At 43.7% G+C, this 20,402-nt stretch overlaps 4 protein-coding genes across 5 annotated transcripts in view; 2 read left to right on the top strand and 2 right to left on the bottom strand.

Annotated features, from left to right (window-relative positions):
* LOC117584780 overlaps positions 1–3,008 on the bottom strand; it is a 32,162-nt gene extending 29,154 nt beyond the window's left edge. For both annotated transcript variants that reach the window (XM_034273885.1, XM_034273886.1), the window contains exon 1: positions 2,755–3,008. The gene's annotated coding sequence lies outside the window, so the exon portion shown is untranslated. The remainder of the gene's footprint in view (positions 1–2,754) is intronic.
* A 6,252-nt stretch (positions 3,009–9,260) lies between these two features.
* LOC117583880 (dnaJ homolog subfamily C member 28) lies at positions 9,261–10,679 on the top strand. The gene is made up of 2 exons (XM_034272532.1): positions 9,261–9,562; positions 9,624–10,679. Exons 1-2 carry the CDS (start codon positions 9,464–9,466, stop codon positions 10,611–10,613), a joined length of 1,089 nt encoding a protein of 362 aa, XP_034128423.1. The 5' UTR covers positions 9,261–9,463; the 3' UTR covers positions 10,614–10,679.
* On the bottom strand, positions 10,666–19,666 carry LOC117583879 (trifunctional purine biosynthetic protein adenosine-3). The gene is made up of 7 exons (XM_034272531.1): positions 19,197–19,666; positions 14,731–14,978; positions 14,019–14,668; positions 13,736–13,961; positions 13,233–13,654; positions 12,120–13,175; positions 10,666–12,058 (listed from the first exon to the last, which is right to left on the bottom strand). The coding sequence occupies exons 1-7, from the start codon at positions 19,371–19,373 to the stop codon at positions 10,752–10,754; spliced, it is 4,086 nt and encodes a 1,361-aa protein (XP_034128422.1). The 5' UTR covers positions 19,374–19,666; the 3' UTR covers positions 10,666–10,751.
* LOC117583881 (pupal cuticle protein) lies at positions 17,565–18,412 on the top strand. The gene is made up of 2 exons (XM_034272534.1): positions 17,565–17,675; positions 17,743–18,412. The coding sequence occupies exons 1-2, from the start codon at positions 17,664–17,666 to the stop codon at positions 18,262–18,264; spliced, it is 534 nt and encodes a 177-aa protein (XP_034128425.1). The 5' UTR covers positions 17,565–17,663; the 3' UTR covers positions 18,265–18,412.
* Positions 19,667–20,402: the final 736 nt, after the last annotated feature.

The raw sequence follows: 20,402 nt of genomic DNA, 5'->3' as shown, positions 1-20,402 counted from the left end.
GAGTTTGGAAATTGTTAAACACTTTCACTGCGCCACTGAGACGGAAGTTGAGAATTTACAATAGTTTGAAATCAAAATCCAAAAAGACACTTTCGTTGAAAGCAAAGAGTTTGAGAGGAAAATAAAAACCAGACAGGCCGCTTGATTTCCTCTACGTACAAATACAATCCCAACAGTTGACACTCCATACATACACCACTTGAAAAACAATAATAATAATTATAATTCTCACAATGCCACATCTGCAGCCGCCTAGACTAATGTCATACATGAATGAACACCAGTTTCTATGTCAAAATGAACCTGATAGAAGGCAGCAGAATGGAAAGGAGAAACGTAAAATAACGAGAAAGATCTGGGGAAGTAGGACTAGACCAACTCAAAATTATAATTACATAAATAGTACGAGTAAATCTTGTACTATATCATATAATATAATATTAATCCGCACTAAAACATTACATTTTCGTCGGTAGAGATCTTAACCTTAACAATGGACATTCCTTTGGCATCAACACTTTGATGGATGCCTCTAAAGATCAACTCAGACACGCCCTTCAATTTACTTTTCTCTTTTTATGGTACAACTGACATTTTATATGTGGCCAGAGATTTGTCATTCCTGTTTATTGGGTCCAGGATTCTGGCTCCAAAAAGGTGTATCCGATTTTTCCACTGACTTCTCGCACTTTCAGTGCAGGTATTAGAGTATCTCGGATTCGATGTGTGTGTTACCTGTGAAATTTTTGAATTGATTCTAGATATTTTGTTAGGCTCCTGAGGGTTTGTTTGTGTGTCTGACGCTCTACCTGCGGCTGGCAATTATCCATCCAACCTTGGACAAAAAAGGTAACTCCTAGATGACTTTTTTCTGTTGCTTAATTCCTTTGAAATGTAGGGATTATAGATGATCTAAGCGCAACAGTTTCCAGAAACCCGAAACTTAGTTTTCTCTATTGAAATCGAGTTGGAATATGCGTGCCTAATATAATGGAATCTATGTGTACGGCAAAAGTGGCCAAGAATGAAGGATTTAATTCTACCTTTTGTGGGATATTGTGTAATCTTTTAGAGAACAAAGTATCACATGTTTAAGAGGATAACAGACAGAATAGTTTGAGGGTAATATGAAGACCGAGAATTTCCTTAGGATTATGTTTAAAAGTATAGAATTTGTGATCACATTTCAAATATATACTCCTTACTGTTGAATTTCTGTACAAAACCACACAATTTCTACAGCAAAAAACAACACTAATAATGCTCGTAAACATTCCAATCAATCACTCAACTATTTCCTAGCTCATGACTCATTTCATTTGACTGCAAAAACCATTCAAATCCAAAGACTTAGCCAACAAACTTGATGTAAAAACTTGAGCAGCAATCATTTTTGCTAGCTTAGCGACCCTCTACTTCCGTTTGGCTGATCATCAATATACAATTTATGACTAAGTCATAAGCCATGGCCCATCCTGAACCATAAAGCACGCGCTTCAAACAAGTTTTACACGTTTTTAAAATTCTTATGGAAATGAATTTAGTAGAACCAAAACTCTCCACTCTTTAGAGATGAATTCTTTAATCATGGCACAAAATTCCATAAAGAAACGAGTTTGTTTTAGTATTTAGCAAGTAGCTTTGCCAAAAAAAAGGGCAAACAGACAAATCGGATGAGTGGGATTTTTGTGCGGGTTTCTGTGAGGCCTCTTGGGTACGTCATTTGTTCTGCTTTTCACTTGAAGTTTCAGTGAAATTTCTTTCTACTTCTGTCTGGTATGTCTCGGGGGAGAACGCGCGGGAGAGTGCGTTTTGAAATTGAGGTTAACTGTTTTGGTAGCTCTCGCTTTTCGTGTGAGAGATAGAGAGGGGGAGACCACAGCTTTATATGGGGGATCGTCAGGGGCGACCCCTCCTCCACTAGACTTGGCCTTTATTGAATGAAATGCGACAACAAAGGTGCGTCAGACACAGTCTTTCGTCTTTTGAGTTATTTTTTGTGTTGTGTTTTTTGTTTTGTTTAATAGAAAGTAAAAGAAATTGTGTTCTGTGTGCCAGTTTATGGAGAGTAAAGGGGCATCGTGCATGGCCCGCAGCATAACCAGCAATTGTCTGCTCAATCAATTATTTAAACAAAGTTTTTAATTGTAAATTGTATGGCTAAAACGAAAGCTTGCCATTGTTTTTATATCGAATATTTGCGCAATGACTGGGGCGTGGCAACATATTGAGTGTTTATTGAATTATTTATTGATTGATGTGATGGCGAATAATGATGTCAGCCAGCTAGCGTAGACATATCGTCATCGTTGGTTGGAGTCGAGTGTATCATAAGCTTCATTAATATCTATGGAAAGAAACCCTCTACACTAATCTTCTTAAACCACTTTCCCTTCCACTCGGACGGATGCTCAGAATTTTAAGAAAATAAAAACGTGAATGAAAGTTTATTTTGAAGAAAGAGTTGTTGATTAGAAAATGATGGCTCCAATATCGGATTTGCTTGTAATTATTTAATGATTGCCAGACACGACACGCAGCGAAGATCTAATTATTTTCTTTTAATAAGCTACCAGGTAAATCGAAGCTGACAGCGGATAAAAATGGGTTACAATTTATGCCACATTTATATATACAATTCCTTGCTTCCACATGTTTATTTATCTTTTTTTGCCCCTTCAATTTACCAGTTTCGTTTATTAGTCATTCTCCGCTTCTCCACTCTTTCTGTGGCCATTTCAATATGCAACTCACCTCGTGTTGATGCAGATATGTAGATATATCTGTATGTATAGTTATGTATCGTTTTATATATTGTTTTCGCGAGTGTTTTAATAATCCAATTTATGTGGCATGTCAGCTGGTTATCCTTGGGGCTTCCACAACGTTTCTTTCCCTTTTTTTCCCGGACAACTGCGGTGTCGTTTCTTTAGCTTTTGTTTTTTGTTTTTATGGCAACTTTTTTTGGTTTTTATTTATAAAACTATATGGACAAGGCCAACGTTGCACTAAAGAGAGATACATATTCAAAAGATAATTTAAAAAAAAGAGTCCCAAAATAAGAAAAGAAAAGAAGGAGCAAAGCTGAAGCGCGTCACCATAAACATAATTTATGATCGGTTCAGTTTGGTTCTTCGGCTATGGTTCGACTATCTATCTATCTATAGGTTTCTCTAATGGGGTTGGGTCTCTGTTTAATTATGCATGCGATGGTAAAAGAAACCAGAAATAATTCTATTTAAGAAATCCGAGCACGTCTACGAAATGTGTGGGGAACATTTAAGTTTTTGGCTTTGGGGAATATTTATGCTAATGAAAAGGAGGGCTAGATAGAATTCCAAAACAAATGACTTAAGCCACAAAAGAGTTTAAGTTAAAGCAACGATTTATTGCACTTTTTTTAAACCAACGCTGTTACTTTTTGGGCACTTATTTTATTGTTTTTTTTTTTTGTGGCAGCTCCATTTCTTTTGGCCATTGCGCAAAACACTTGCTGGCCTGCGCTGGCGTTTAATGTTGCCTTCTTCTTATTATTTGTTGTTGTTGTTCAACCGTATGTCGGTTGTTTCTACCCCGGTTAATGGGAGCGTAAATGCGCAGCTGGCATGAGAAGAAGTACCACAAGAGTACAAGTACCAGGAGTGGTGTCTCACATACAAGTCTCTCCTTATGTTTGTGTCTGTTTCTTGGCTGCCGCTATTCTAATGCCAGTAAAAAAGCAAAAAAAAAAGTAAAGTGCAAAAGGCACGGACAAGTTAATGGAGTGGTAAAAACCGAGCAACAATATCGTATGCTGAAGCATATGGAGAGAGAGCGCAAAAAAAGAAGATGGCAAAATTACTACAAGACAAGTTCAACTAACTTGCGATGGCTAAACACCACAGAAAATACGCCACACGGTAGCCAGCAACGGTTTATGAAAGAAATATTGTGCCACTTGGAATTTGTCTTCCTATGTGATTATGTTTTTACATATATAAAATTATGCATATATTTTAGTTGATATGGAGGATCTAGCTGTTCGTTTTATTGCAGATATTCCTACACCATTGAACCTGTAGCCATCATCTGGAATGGAATTTATAACTTCAAACTTTTAAAAGTTTCTAAAGTCTTAAAGTCTAAAATCTTTTACTACAAAATATTTATTTTTTAAATTTATTAAACTAGTTTCTGATGGAACTATTTATGTTTTAAAGTTTTTAATCTCTGTAAATTTGTTTTTGTTTGGTTGTATTAAATTGTATTCATAAGAATCCTCGTAGATTTATTTTGGTTCACGTTTCATTCTGTTCCTTAATTATAAACACTATTAATCCGTCAATAAATCACTAAATCCATTTAAATTGCTCGTTTTTTTTTTAAACGTTGGAAATTTAAAGATCATAGAGCACACAAGATCCCAGCACGCGTTTCCATTAAAAATCCTTGCATTTTTTTTGCCCATGCACACAGACGAGGAAATTGCAAGAAAACAATTGAATAAAATCCAGTTTCGAGGTTGAATACATTCACAAAATGCACAAACACTGAGAGATTCTTAAGAGACAGAGAGTAAGACAAAGAGAGAGAGAGATCTATGTATCCGTAAAGAAATTCCGTTTACTGTACCATGCCACACGAAGGCCAGACTCAGACTGAAACTTGTTCAAGAAAAATCAACGACGGGCCACCGCCTGCACCTGAAGTTTCAGACCACGCACGCACACAGACACAACTACCACAAGACACGACAGCAAAATAAATAAGAAGACAGCGAAGAAGGAGGAGTAGAAGCAGCCGATAGGTAGAAATGTAAGACAAGAAAGGAAAATAAAACAGTGCCTGCCCCCTCGCCCGTTTTACAGATTTTCTTTTGGCCTTCTCAGACTTCTTAACGGCTTTCACGCACACACACACACACACACACACACACATAAGGGATACATACACTTGTCTAAATCGTTTTTACTGTGCCGATCCGCAGCGCCTCAAACGTCGGTCCACAACGCGCCACAGTTGAAAGCATACTGAAAAAGCTTCCGATTTCTCGTAGTATAGCAGCAAACCGGCATGCCGATCGTTGGCTCAAAAACACGGCCTGGAAATGCCGGCGAATTCGCCGCAAATAATGCCAAACGAACGTCTGAGTACGTCTGTACGTGGGCTCAAAAGCGGACAGAGGATTAGATGTCCTTTTCTTTCTTGAGAAATTTTCAGCTAATTGCACGGATGGCACATGTGCCTTTGATCCGGGGTTTTACCCTCCTACTTCGGCCAGCCTGTTGCTGTTTTCAAATATTTACTACACCGAAGACCCCGAGTGGCCATAAAGCGGCGCAAAATGTGCGAAATGGCAAACGGAAGCGGAATCTACTTAGGGCACCAAAGCGAAAGACTTAAGCAACAAACTTTTAAAAGGGTTTGGCCAACGCACCCTTGCCGAAAAGGGTTTGCGGCAGCAAGTAATAAAAGTAGCGATCATAAAAGCAGGAATGTTACACTTACTCATAGCGGGATACCTTTCCGAGCACTCTGGCTGTTTGTTATTCCTTTTGTGTCCTTCAGAAGATAGAGTGTTCTGACGCCAGGGGAAATTATAGGGCCTTCGGGTCGTAACCTTCCAACAATCAAATATTTTGTTTTCATTTCCATTACACAACTCTTGATGAGAAGACATCTATAACGAGGTTTTAGGGCACCTATTAAGCACGATAATTATTATGGAATATATTCTAAAAGCATTTAACGGCACTTTGTGTATCCTCTGTGTGTTCCCTTTCTAGTTCCTGTCTGTTACTGCAACTTAAGGCTCAAGATTTCATCAATCAATCTCTTTTGAATGTGATAGGCGTTACGATTAAACTTCCTTCGATTTAGTTTTCCTTTGCCATTGCTCATAACCATTTGTTAAGGCTGAGTGCCTAAAAAGAGGTGCTAGCACATATTTTATACTCATTTCGGTGCACTTTGTGTGCTGTTTATCCCTCTTTAATCTCGGGTTATTCTAGCCGTTCCAAATTATAGGTTCATATGCATAACATTCCATTAGAAACCCTGCCCATCAATCAATCTCTAGTTGAATGTGGGATCTTAGGGTTCCACTTCCTTTGATTTAGGGTTCTTCTGGCACAGATGCTCATCATAATTTGTCATGGGTGAGTGCCTAAAAGAGGGTTTTAGGGTATAATTTAGGTGTTTTAGATGGATATCTGCTTCTGGTAGCAGCTTCAGATCGACAGCAATACATCATATGTGGGAGAGTGCCTAAAAAGAGGATGTTTTTCCAGATGATTAGAGGTACTGGATGATGAATTTCTGATGTGCATACTTACAATTAGCCATCACCAGAATGCCTCCATCGCCACCCCCAGCCGACTTTAATGTTCCCTCAACTCGGACATGCTACTGCTAGAGCAGGGCAAGGAATTCCTCTGAAAATATTGTATGAATAATTGAAGACACTTAAGAATAGATTATTAGAAAAAAGTTTCTGTGAAAATGTACAACAGTTTAAGTGTAATAATTACATTTAAAATACTTTTAACCCTGGGAAACTTAACAGACCCCCACAGGAACTCATCCTTTCTACGCTCTGACAAACAACTATCATAAAAATATACTTCTTGAGGTAAAATTGGAACCCAAATTTGGAAACACAGCCATCCCTCGAAAAGAGGTAAACGTAGGCCAAGTGTAGAAGTGACAATCAGACAGCGAGCGAGAGGTTGACCAAATCCAATTGTTGGTTGTTGGTTGCGGCCAACAGAACGGAAGTGCCATATTGGGTACACGCACTCAAATAAGTATTCCAACGACGACGACAACGCCGCGCATGCCCAATGAGGAGGAGGTTCTTGAGTGACTTCGAACCATTTTGGTTTGGTGAAAGTTTTTGATATTTCCATCAGAAATGTTTGCTATAAAAATTCAAAATTTGTATTTACATCGGATTTAAATGTTGAAATTGTTGAAGTCGGGAATGCTACAGCTACTGCATCGTCTTCGAAATCCTGCCTTCAGAGGTAGGCCCAAAGACGTGTCTCGGTCCTACTACAGAAACGGCGGGGTGAAACCGAAGCCAGAACAGGAACCAAAGGCGCTGGTCCTTATACTGGTGAATGTTGTACCAGGAGTAATGTTGGGCATTTATGCTGCAAAGAAGTTAGCATATTTTCTGGAAGTCAGTGATCTCTTTGCGCCCGATCTACTGGAAGACGACGATGATGAGTAGACCAGAACGACCAGAATCTGAGGCACAGATTGAACAACGAGAATTTGGAGCAGATCTCCGCCTCAGTCTCAGCCTGAATGTGTGCCCCATATCCTGTTCGTGTATGCAAAGAATATATGCTAATGTGCCACATCCACGAAACTAGCCAAACAGGATGCTTGCAGACCAGACCAGAGCAAACCAGACCGGACTTTGGCTCTAAACAAATTAGTGTGGAAAATCTATTCAATTAGTTCTAAGGAAGTCGTAAGATTTCACATTTTCTGATTTCATATTTAGAACAATTCTTTGGGCGCTAATTGGACTCTGAAATTAGTTCTGTTTTGATTTATTTGGCTTGGAAAATATAAATATTTATGCTGCATTTATGAGCGAGAACTAATTTCATTTTCCAATCGATATAGAGCATGAAAGGGTACTTTTAATTGCAGATGAGTTTCGCTCATTTTTAGATTTAGCTCCACGGCAATGGGGTTTAGGAGTAGATTGTTGTTCATAGCTATGAATGCATCGAAAGACCGCTTCGCTATGCATGTGGGTTGTGGGTTGTGCATTGATTGGGGGCAGACACGCATTACAAAACTGAGGCACACACGCTTCAATATGATTGTACTCTTACAGAGAGTATTATTACAATTACAAATACAATTTTCTTCCAAAACGAGCAAAGTAACAATATGATTGAGTATTGGTGAGCTTATATTCATGTAAAAAGTGCCTCATTCATATTGCCACAATTATTTCTTTCAATGAATTCTTCTTCGCGCTTCAGAACGTACAACATTTAGCTATTTAGCAGGGGCCTTTGATTTGCTGTCTGATTTGTATGCCATTTTATACGTACCACTGCGTTTTTAGGCTGGAAGATTCCCTTTTTTTATAGCTCTAACAGCTTGTAGGCGCCTGCAGTCTCCATTTGGTCCGCCTTGCCACGTGCTGGACTGGAATTTGGAGCTTCGATTCCAGTCATTTCCACATTTCTTCTTCATTCCATTCTGTATGCGCACACACATTCTGCACAGTAAACTGTGTAACATTTCTTTTGATTAATGGGCAGGGGGGTAATATCTGCAAGATGTGTAGTAATTGGTTGCAAATAATGTAAATAATATCATATATTAATCCTCTGTCACATTTAGTATTATCTTTCATCAATAAAAATGCGCCTTGCGAATTTACGTTAATGTTCATACTTACATATGCACACATGGATGTCCGTTCCAACGGTAAACATTGTCCGTGTAGTGACTGCCAAACATTGTCCGCTCTGCAAAAAAAACACAAATTAGTTTTGAAAATCATAGATTGCGTATATTTGCGTATAGTTTCCATGGCATTTCACACCATATTATATTCAGAATGTTAATAATGTCGTCGAGATAAATACGGTTTCGTGTGTACAAATTTACATACGGGCATCTGTGTAAATGGCTGGCCTGGTCTGCGTTTGGCACAGACAAACCCTTCGAATTTGCATTCATTTCATACCATATCATTCACATTTGACTTATTACCTAACATACACTTAACTTATTCGTGCAAATTGCAATTATTTCTGTGTAAAATAGATTTAGTTAAAATTCACTCACCTTTTGCGCCCACAAAGTGTTACCACACGTGCTCAGAGTAAAAATGAAAATCAGTCTTGCAAAACACCACGACATTTATCGATATTTCTCGGTATTTTTATATGCGTCTTTAATTTGACAAGCTATTTTTCAACCAAATTAAAAAAAAATTCCAAGAAAGAGAAGTCATTAAGGCTAACCAATCTTGGGATAATAAAATGGTGGTTTGAATTAAATTACATTTTTTAAGCTGAGAGTCCTAACCAGCTGGTAATATTAAACAGAAGATCAAAGTCGATGAAAATGATTTATGATTTATGGTATATTTGTAGTGTATTTAAAAAATTAAACTGTATATTTCGGTATATTTTTGAGGGTCTGTCGGTACATTTTATCGATAATTGCGCGGTCACACTCTGCAAAAGCTAATATTTAAATATTAAAATTTGGTCGATTTAAGGGTAAAATCTCTGTACAGTCGTTACTTTTTCATGAAATTCGCTTACACAGAAATGAAGCGGCAGGTTGGTGTATGTGTGGCCAAGTTGTACTGCACACATCACGCAAATAAATGGAATAAATAGTATGATTGAATTAACCGTCAGAGAGTTGGCAGAAAAGTTGCTTACAAAAGTCACAACGACAAAGCTACAGCTGGGAAACTGCTTTTCACAGCTACAAAATGTTGAATGCTGGCAAAATATTTGGAAGCTACATTGGATCCCTGAGTGGACGAAGCTGCCTGCGGGGAGTGCACCTGAAACGCCGTGAAGTCTATTTGGTATTTATTTGGCTGCATTTTCCATGTTATTTGCATTAACTTATATAATAATCAATTTTAGCAATGTTTTCGCATCCTGGGAGTGTGCGAGGGTGCGGACCAGAACACCGTGCGTCAGGCGTACTTGGATTTGGTGAAACGCGTCCATCCGGACTCTGGGTGCGAGGAGGCCAGTGCCGAACGCTTCCAGCAGGTGGACGAGGCCTTCAAGACGCTGCAGGAGAAGTTCGCCAAGGGTCGCCGCAACATCCAGGAGGACGAGGAGCAGGCCATGGAGTTTGACATCGAGCACACGGCGCCACAGCACCGACAGTTTCTGTCCAACGAGGGCATTGGCGTGGGCACACCCTTTCAGCGCCAGAAGCAGTACCAGCAGGTGCGCGCCATGAAGGCCCAGGAGCGTGTGCTCGAGCATCGCATTGATAAGGCGGCCGCCGGCGACAGCACGCTTATGTCCAAGGAGGGAAATCACTTTCGAAAGCACGCCATTAAAACCAAATACGGCATCGATCGTGTGGTGGAGGATCTCATTCAGGAGTCCATGTCCAAGGGCGATTTCAACAATCTGAATGGCTCCGGCAAGCCGCTGTCCTCTGCTCAGTCGCAAAATCCCTACCTTGACTTTACCACACACAAACTGAATAGTATAATGCTCGACAATGGCTTCATGCCAGAATGGATCACGCTCAGCAAGGAGATACGCGATGCCCGGCAGCAGCTGTTGCAGAAAGTGCGCCTGGAGCGCATCTACTACGGCGATTGGCCACTTCAGCGTCCCGACGAGCAGGACGCCTGGCAAAGGTTCAGCCTGAACCTAGAGCATGAAGTGCAGGAGCTGAACAAGCTGATTGACAAATACAATCTGATTGTGCCCATACTCAAGAATCAATTCTTTCGCTATCGGCTGGATCGCGAGGCGCCAGTTGTGTTTAAGGAGGCAACTTTGAAGCGGAACCAACAGCGCCCTGCAGTCGAATACAAAGCGAAGGATGAGCAGTCGGAAAAGCCATTGAAGAGCTTGATATCCGAACTTTTTGCGCGTCTCTTGTGATACTAAAGGAACCCCCCAACCCGTGATATTAGTGTGTAGAAAATCGTTGAAATACTTGGAATAATTTTGTTATGTGATCTAATAATAATAATCCCTTGCAGGGCATCAAAACTTATCAAACTAAATGGTTAAATGGGTTCATTGGCCCTCCTTGGGCGCTTCCTTCTTCACCTCGGACACACGACGCAGAGCACCGCTGGCCAACAGCGCCAATGCGCGTGGAAAAGCCCAATGTTCGGCATGATGTATGCGCTGGGTGAGCGTCGCCTCATCATCCCCGGGCAGAATGGGCACAGCTGCCTGCACGAGTATGGCGCCCGTGTCGACGCCCTCGTCCACAAAGTGAACCGTGCAGCCGGAAACTGTTTCGCCTGCCTCCAGCGCCTGTCGTTGGACATGCAGACCCGGATACTTGGGCAGCAGCGAGGGATGAATGTTGATCAGACGGCCACGCCACTCGCGCACAAAGGGAACGCTGAGGATGCGCATGAAGCCCGCCAGGCAGATCAACTCCACGCGAGCGGCCTTCAGATGGCGCGTTAATTCCGTATCGTAGACCTCGCGACTGGGGAAATCCTTGTGCGAGATGACCATCGAGGGTATGCCCGCCGTGGCGGCCCTCTCCAGACCCAAGACACCCGCCTTGTTGCTGATCACGAGTACAATTTCCGCGTGCACGCCCTGAGCCGAGTCACGTGTGGCATCTATAAGGGCTTGGAGATTGCTGCCTGTTCCCGAGATGAGCACGGCCACACGTCGACGTGGCTGAGCTAGAATCCGCTGGGTTCTCGCCAGCGATGCCTCAAAGTTCTGGACCACCACCTGCGGCTTCTTCGGATCCTTTCGGGCCACCACCTCGCCCACAACAGTCGCGCGCTGTGGATAGCGAAGTTCCCGGAGCACGCCATCCACTTCCGTTGCGCCCACCACCAAGACCAAACCCAGTCCGCAGTTGTAGGTGCGCTGCAGCTCCGTGGAACTGATGTTGCCAGCAGCAGCCAGCCAGGCAAACACCGGGGGCAACGGGTACTTGTTGGCATCCAATCGCACGGCCAATTCCTTGCGCAGCACGCGGGGTATATTCTCGCTTAGGCCACCGCCAGTGATGTGTGCTAGGGCTTTAACCCCATGGTTGGGTCGCGAAAGCAGCGAGGACAATGCCTTCACATAGATCTTGGTGGGCACCAGCAGCTCCTCGCCCAATGTCTTCTCGCTGAATGGCGCACGATCGTTGAGGCCCAAGCCAGCACGCTTGAGTACAGCATGAACAAGACTGAAGCCATTGCTGTGCACACCCGACGAGGGCAGGCCAATGAGCACATCTCCGGGTTGAATCTCCTCCAACCGCGGCAGTATGCCCGAGCGTTCGGCTATGCCCAAAGCAAAGCCAGCCAAATCATAGACCTGCGGTTCGTACAGCAGTGGCAGGGCAGCGCTGTGTGAGGCTGTCAATAGAATAGAGATTGGAATTAGTATTTGCAGCAGAGAAATCCCCTCGCAACTTACACACAAAACTGCTGTTGGCCTGACTGGCACCCTCCTGAACGCCAGCGTTGACTGCCGCAGCCAAATCCGACTGCCACTTGCCGCAGGCATAATAGCTGGAAAAGCTAAAGGGTTCGGCGCCATTGCAGAGTATATCGTTGACGCACATGGCCACCAGATCGATGCCCACGCTATCGTTTCGGTTCGTTTGCTGGGCGATCTTCAGCTTTGTGCCAACGCCATCGGTGCCCAAAATGAGTATGGGATCGTGGTAATGGTTCGGCACGCGTGTCAGGCGACGTCCCACGGCATTCTCAAAGCATTCCTCACGAGGCGTAAGCTTCACCTCCGTTGCGGGCAGTTGCCTGACTTCCTGCGGCAGCTGGGACTCCCCCAATCCACCAAAGGGTGCGGCCAATTTCTGCAGCTGCTCCACAAAGTTTCGAACTTTAACGCGTGTAGCATCGCCGGCGGATTTAGCTTGGCGATTCAACACGCCGAGCACCTTGGCACCCGGGAGGGATGTGCGCCACAGCAGGCTACTCTGCGGCAGGACCAGCACCATGCCAATGCCACAGTTGTGCCGCTCCAGCAAGGTCTGGGCACTCAGCTGCAGCTTGCCCGCCAGCCAGCCAAAGACCTCCGGCACGGGCACTGCCCCAAAGTCCAGTGTGACCTCAAAGCCCTCGGGCAGCACTCGCTGGACATCGTGCAGCAGGCCATGCGTGACATGGGCCACAGCTTTGATCTGATTGCCAGCCTGCAAATGAGGCAGCAGCTGCTGCACGTACAGGCGTGTCGGTGTGCCCAAGACCTGGGCCAAGCTAAGGCCATGCTTGCCACCGCCAACCGGCGAGCATTCCTTGAGATTCACATTCGAGGCGGCCAACTGGGTAAGCAGCTCGTTGAAACCAGCACAGTGCAGGCCCGAGGAGGGCAGACCCACAAGCAGATCCTCTTCTTCAAACAGATCAAAGCGTGGCAGGACACGAGACATCTCCACGACGCCCACACAATAGCCAGCCATATCATGCTGTCCCGGTGCATAGAGCGAGGGCATCTCCGCGGTTTCACCACCTGAAAGAAACAGATTTAGTGAAGAACAATCCACAATTCAATCAATCAGTTACGCACCCACCAAAGCACACTTGGCATCACGACAGCCATCGGCCATGCCCTTGACCAGCTGCGCGGCCAGCGGCACATGCAGCTTGCCACAGGCTATGTAATCCAGAAATGCCACCGGTTCGGCGCCCAACTCCAGCAGATCATTGGCAGCCATGGCAAACAGATCGTAGCCAATGTTCTCATACAATTCATTCTGCAGCGCCAACTGAATCTTGGCGCCCACGCCCTGCGTGGCTTCGGCAATCACGGGCTCCTTGTAGCTGAGATCCTTCAAGCGAAACAAACCACCAAAGCCACCCAAACCGCCGAGCACACCAGGCCGCTGTGTGCCACGCGACAGAGGCTTAATGCGTTGCACCAGTGCATCGCCCGCATCAATGTCCACGCCGCTGTCTTTGTAGCTGAGGCCAGGCGCCGTGGCAGTGGCACTAGAACAGAATATATATTAGTTGTGTGCATAGAAAGTATTTTATTTGAGGCATGGAAGCCAAAGCCTCTTTTCAATTTACATTTTAAATGCTTTCTGTGCAATGTCCGTGCGATATTGAGCACCAGTGCCGGCAAAAGTGATTGTACCCGCGAGTTTTGTGGCCTTGGCAGCCGCCTCCTTGAGACTGGCATCCAAAGCAATGGCAATGAGCACACGTCCGCCATTGGTGAGGGCTTCGTTTTGTTTGTTAATCGACAAACCGCTGTGGAAAACCAGCTGAGTGGGCGTGTTGACATCAGGAAGGCCTGGAAAAAAGGTGAAATTTATATTTCCATCAGAAAAGAGCAGAGGCCAAACCTTACCCGTGATGAGGCAACCCTTGGTGGAGGTCTCTGGATAGCCAGCACTTGCGAGGATCACACCCACAGCACTCACACCGCTGCGCCACTGGAGGGGCTGCCGCTCCAGCTGTCCACTGCAGCAGGCCTGCATCACCTCAAACAGATCCGTTTCGAGGAGCGGCAGTATGACCTGCGTTTCGGGATCACCAAAGCGACAGTTGAACTCGAGCACGCGTGGACCATCGCGTGTCAGCATGAGTCCCGCATAGAGCACACCCTGATAGGTGATGCGCTCCTTGATCAGACCCTGAACGGCTCGCTCCAGCACGGCACGCTGCACCAGCTCCAATGCGGGCTGACTGATCAAAGGACACGGGCAGTAGGCGCCCATGCCTCCCGTATTGGGTCCTGTGTCTCCATTGCCCAAACGCTTGTGATCCTGGGCAGGCAGCATGGCCCGCACACTCTGGCCATCGGTGAAGGCAAGAACTGAGATTTCCTCGCCCTCGAGTAGCTCCTCTACGACCAGCGTGGCGCCAGCTTGTCCGTACTTCAAGTCTCCCAGTATCTCATCCACCGCTTGGCAGGCTTCCTCCACATTGGCAGCCACCACAACACCCTTGCCGGCAGCCAAACCAGCGGCCTTCACCACCAGAGCTTGATAGGGTGCGCTGGCAAAGAGAAGAAAGAAGTTATAGCTTTATTTTCCACCAGGATTCGTTTCATTGCTCACCTCTTGATAAACGCCTTGGCCTTGTTCGTGTCCGTAAAGCTCTCATAACGCGCCGTTGGTATGCCATGGCGCAGCATAAAGTCCTTGGCCCACTTCTTGTCTGCCTCGATTTGAGCGCCCTGCTTGCCGGGTCCAAAGCAGGGTATGCCCTCCTTTTGCAGCACATCGCCCAGACCCAAGGCCAAGGGATCTTCGGGTCCAACGACCACCAAAGAGATTTCATTTTGCTTGCTCCATTTGGCAATGGCCTACGGGCAGAAAACGGAATAAATAAATGAGGATTATATTGGATTTAAATATGGAGTAAAAGATCTATTGATGATCTGTGAAAACGCTGTAGTTAAGGCTACCTCATCTAAAAATATGTTTAAATTGTCAATCCATTTAGACAGCATCTTAATACAACGCAATCGAATATTACATTTGCAGATTCTAAATTTATATTTGAAAAATCATCAGCACATTTTCGTTCTATTTAATTCTTTCAACTGATTTAAAATATTTCCAGTTATTCATTATCCACGACGCAATAATGCAATTTAAAATTACAAATTAATTAAGTTGCAATACACATTTTTGGTGTGATGATTATAATCGTGGAATTCGTTCGATTGGAATTTGAATTTAACACTAAATCGAGTTATTTATTAGACATCGGCTTTACGCTTTATAAAACGATACACTGATGAAAAATGTGACATCTTTCTCTTGCGAAATTTGTTTCTGTAGATTTGTTTAGATAAAAAATACCTTCAGCTGCATCTCCCCTCAAAGAATCTCAGAATTTGCATTTAAAAAAACAATCTCCCCCAATCAACAGAGATCATAATTGGATTTTCCCCATCTAACATATAACCGGGTCATGATCACATTGCAGCTTCTTTGGTGGGGGATTCGCTCTCTTCTTTTTGTAACAACATTCCACAAAATTGGAAGATAACACTCCTCTAAGTACTCAACCGGTTCCATTCGCCAATTTGTCGCCAAAATACTAAATGCCTTCCTAATTGTTTTGCCATTAAACTGGGTCTCTCACTGGTTCGGGTGCATTGTCTTTCGATCGGGCAAACGTGAGCGAGCAAAATCCAACGACTCCGACTGACTAAGGGGCCAGCTATGTCAAGCAACCACAGTAATCCCGGTGCTGGCTGTTCTCGTCCGGTTTTCTCAGTTCTAATTTGAATTGGCGCCAACGCAGAACTTTCGGTTTACCCCCACAATCACCAGAGAGTCGAAATTGCAGTCGTCTGCGTTCCAGACCATTTAGCACTTGGCAAAAGAATCATCCTCTCCTGAGAGTTCAAGAACGTTCACACGACTGCGGCTCCAGCTCTAAATATGAAGTCTTTTAAGAGCTATTTTGGCTTTCCAAATTAAGAGCGAAGCTGGTCAAGGCTTTAATTTCCCGTAACGAAGGTTAAGCGGCGAAACAAGAAGAATGAAGCGAAAGGCAGGGGCAACATCTAAACACCATCTAGCTCGTTGATGAAGATGAAGGCATATGACAGACAGACTCAGATATGTTTATGCGTGGCTGAATTCATGATAATTATGATATAGAAGTTGATAGAGACAGCAATGATTATTTTAAATAATTATAATTTATTTTTGAAATGTTTTCCCTCCAAACTGACTAGCCATTTCCATATATATCCCATACCCGATCTATATCTATGCGTTTTTAACAGCTGATCAGCTGTTTTTGGAGTTGCCACTTGGTTTCAAGTACGGACTGGGCAGCTTTTCATTAAATCGACGCCGCATAAACCTAGCAAGAGAAGTCTTGGAAGACCTTTTGGAATCTCTGACCTGAGCGAGCGTCCCGAACTACTTGCCAAATTTGGTTAGAACGTTTTCGTCTTAATGCTTTAAAGAGTGCGCTCATGATTTACTGTATTATATGCAAATGAAGCCAGCGAATCGGGAAACGAGAGGGAACTGTGGGGGGATGGCTAAAGAATGCTGATACATTTGTTTGCGGATAAAAGTTTGGTGAGGGAATTAGATACGCTTTGGTGAATTAGTCGAACGTTGGACGGGTTTTTATTTTGGGAATAAGCAAGCAAAAAAAATCACATCAAAATATCGTAGAGTTGAGAGTAATGTTGATAAAGTTCGTGTCTAATGATCAAAATCTATGCTTAAATACTTGCCAAACACTTCATTCATCATTTGTGCTATGGTGCTATGCAATTTTCTAAGAATAACTTTGTCTGATTAAATTAATTGAGCAAGATTATGGGTTGTCTGGGGGGTGTTCTATAAATGGACTGTTGTAGAGATTTTTCTTTAATTGGAATGCCATTTCCTGTGCATCTTTTATTACAGCTTTTGAGCCGAAAGTAGCATAGACAAATGGGAAGAAAGAAGGAAGCCATAAGGTGGGTCTTATCCTACACTCTTTGATGATCTATACACTCGATCGTAGGAGTACTTTCCTACACAATGGAGCCCCCGCTTGAGGACACATGCAATGTCAACGATCGCCGTGGTATTTTCGTGTGTTTCCTGAGACTGTAAGTATTTCAAGATCAGCCACAAAATGCAAGTGCAAGTGCCCCAACCTTCGGCACAGCCATTCACGAATATTGTCTATATGTATTTTATACCATCCCACACTTTGGGAATTGCAGCAGCGACAAATAACATCGTTGATACCTATATAAAATAATACTTATAAGAAATAAAATCATTTTATTTATGACTGACTAAGGCAGCAGCAGCCCCGCCGATGATGACGAGCAACGTCGCGCCGTTGATGTTTCGGAACTGGGTTTCCGAGACGAAAAAATATTGCCAAAAAAAAAATACAAAATCCAAGCTGGCGCGGCGGATGGATATAAAAACGAAAGCGTACGAGAAGCAGACAAACAGTTCCACTTGATACTCGCCAGGCGATAGAACCCAGAGAGAGAAGTGCTTCAAGTCCCATCATGTATTTGCTTGTAAGTCAACGGCAGGCGAACCCAGAACCCAGAATGGATTATAATCGATCAATCTTCCACCCCGCAGATGAGTCTCTTTGGAGTGTTGGCGGTGATGCAGCAGCAGCTGGAGGCTGCATACATCCCAGATTCGGATAGGAACACGAAAACTCTACAGAACGATCTGCAGGTGGAGCGGGATGGCAATTATCGCTATTCATACGAAACATCCAATGGCATTTCCGCCTCCCAGGGCGGCCTAGGCGGTGTGTCCGTTCAGGGCGGCTCCAGTTACACCTCTCCCGAAGGATCTGTGTTCAGTGTTAGCTATGTGGCCGATGAGACTGGCTATCATCCTGTTGGCGATCACATACCCAAAGTGCCGGACTACATTTTGCGCGCCCTGGAGTACATTCGCACGCATCCGTATCAGGTGAAGGATTACTACACGGGCGAGCTAAGGCCAGTGGCCCACGATGCTGCCGCTTTCAATGTCTACAGCAGAAACATTCACGAACAGACGACACCACGTTCCCGGCCAAGTTCCACACCAAAGACCATTTATCTGACCCATCCACCCACCACCCAACCTCTGCGACAGCGACGGTGATACGTGGATCGGTGATTGGTGATCGGTAATGGGGGAGCAGGTCTCAATAGAACACAATGCAAAAATCTGTGAATTTCAAACTTAACAATTAATTAAGCCACAAAAACAATAAATATAGAAACAACGTAAGTTAGAAACTGAAAACAAAGGACACAATTTTCTGTCGCAAAAGAAGGCGCTAAGTTGGGCAATGTCTGGGCATGCTGGAGTAATCTGTTGCTATTTTAGTCTTTGTTTAATTTACCATTAGATATGGTAATTCCTACAAAAGGCATCGCGATGGCCTTGGGTGTAGTTTTCAAGAGAGATATTGAAATGTTGGAGTAGAATAATGGCTTTAGAGCTTGTAAACAATCCCAGAATATAATCAACACATCAAGCAACAGTGTTAATTAAACTTAATCTATCAGTCTACCACACAGCAAGGCAGCCACGAATATGATTGAAATCCAATTAGAGGCAATACAAATATGTTAAGCTGCTAGACCTCGACTAATACATGCAGAGCCAAGCTGCAATTGATAACTTATTGACAGTTTCGCATTACACACAAATAATAATCTCAAATTGCAATATTTGCCACGATTTTCGTCAGCGCCAAATGGCAGCCCCAAGGAGCGCACAAGGGTTAAAGTTAAACCGATTAGCTGCGATCGTAGTGCACTGAATGATCCGCTTTAAGATCGTTTTCGATTGCGATTAATATAAAACGTTCTGGGGCATCATAAAAGTATATGTATGTACATTGGGATTCCAGAGATCTTCAAGAAGCCATAAAAATGTATCACAGAGAGCAATAAAAATAACCAAAAATAATTACGCTTAAGCTGCACCCCAAATGGACTGCACGCACACATGCAAATAAACTCGCTGTCACTGTAAGCCACTCGCGAAGGTTAACTCAAGGTCGCTGCGGGAATCATTCAACTCACCTCAAAATCCTTTGGATCCAAGACTTTGGCCTCCAAATTACGGCACTTTTCCACCTGCTGGATGCCAAAGCTACCAGGCAGGGCGTAGATCTGCTTCACCAGTGGCGACTGCGATAATTTCCAGCAGATAGCATGCTCCCGCCCGCCGCTGCCAATGACCAAGACGCTGTGTGACATATTTCTGGCCGATAAGAACAAAAACTAATCACGTTTTTCGAGAATTTAGAATTCTTTCTCTGTTTTCTCGCCCACGTGTTGAGCAGCAGCAGCGTTTCCAGAGAGGTGAGAGTGAGAGCACAATATGTTTAGATGACGCGACAGACAGCACTTTTTGAGAGCTTGAGAGAGGTAGAAAGAGAGCCAGGTTTGCGCTCTATGCTTTGTGTTTTATGTTTATTTTTTATTTGTCTGATCAGATTCGTTAAACCGCACCGCACGACGCCTCGTTTTCAACTGAAATCTTGAATTTGAATTAAATATTTAATGTGTGGGGCCCTAGGCCTAGGTAAAATCAACTATGACGTCCGCAACTGCGATAAGGAAACCTCCGTGGGACGCGTAGCTAGGCGGCGGCAGAAGCCGATCTCATTGCACTTTTTTTTCGCTTTGCCGGTAATTGCTTTTTTTGGCTCGAATAAATAACACAAACACGTTGGCGATAGCCTTTCAAGACCCCTGCTGGGGGTAAATGTAACTGTAACTCAAATTGCACTTCTTATCAGTTGTATTTGTTATTCCGTCAAATGATCCAAAGTGAATATAAATCAGTCGCAAATGAGAGAGTGAGAGAGAACAGCTGTTTCTCCTGAATAAATTAGATAAATGTTATGATAGGTACACACTGGACATCGTCCTAAGACGAAATGGATTCACAATGGAGAAAACAAACAACAAACAAACAACTGAATAAATGTTGCTGTTCATAGAATATTTATGGTCTACCAGTCTAAAGTGGAATAGTGGACGTTACGTATAATTCAGCTGTTTATAAATGAAAATATGGTTTCGGTTAACTCTTTTGCTAATTATTTATATATCGATAAAGTGAGCTTTGTTTGTATACGGCTCGAATTTCATGTACTCGATGTACTTTTTGAGAACAAGGGACTGCTGGCTGATTAATTCGATTCCAGAAAGCTGGCTAACCGATAAACAAGATCATCTTTTGAGGTCAGTTGTTGAGCGATCATTGCACTCTCCGCCAGT

The sequence above is a fragment of the Drosophila guanche genome, unplaced genomic scaffold, assembly GCF_900245975.1.
Source record: "Drosophila guanche unplaced genomic scaffold, DGUA_6, whole genome shotgun sequence".
NCBI lineage: Eukaryota > Metazoa > Arthropoda > Insecta > Diptera > Drosophilidae > Drosophila > Drosophila guanche.
Note: the sequence above shows the minus strand (reverse complement) of the source record. Positions and strands in the feature narration are given on the sequence as shown.

Bases quoted from the DNA above. Each gene is read 5' to 3' on its own strand.
- LOC117583880 (XM_034272532.1), top strand. From the start codon at position 9,464: ATGTTGAATGCTGGCAAAATATTTGGAAGCTACATTGGATCCCTGAGT. The intron at 9,563-9,623 runs GTATTTATTTGG...AATCAATTTTAG, and splicing joins AACGCCGTGAAGTCTATTTG to CAATGTTTTCGCATCCTGGG.
- LOC117583879 (XM_034272531.1), bottom strand. From the start codon at position 19,373: ATGTCACACAGCGTCTTGGTCATTGGCAGCGGCGGGCGGGAGCATGCT. The intron at 14,979-19,196 runs GTGAGTTGAATG...TTCTGCCCGTAG, and splicing joins TGGATCCAAAGGATTTTGAG to GCCATTGCCAAATGGAGCAA. The intron at 13,962-14,018 runs GTAAGGTTTGGC...CCTTTTTTCCAG, and splicing joins CAAGGGTTGCCTCATCACGG to GCCTTCCTGATGTCAACACG.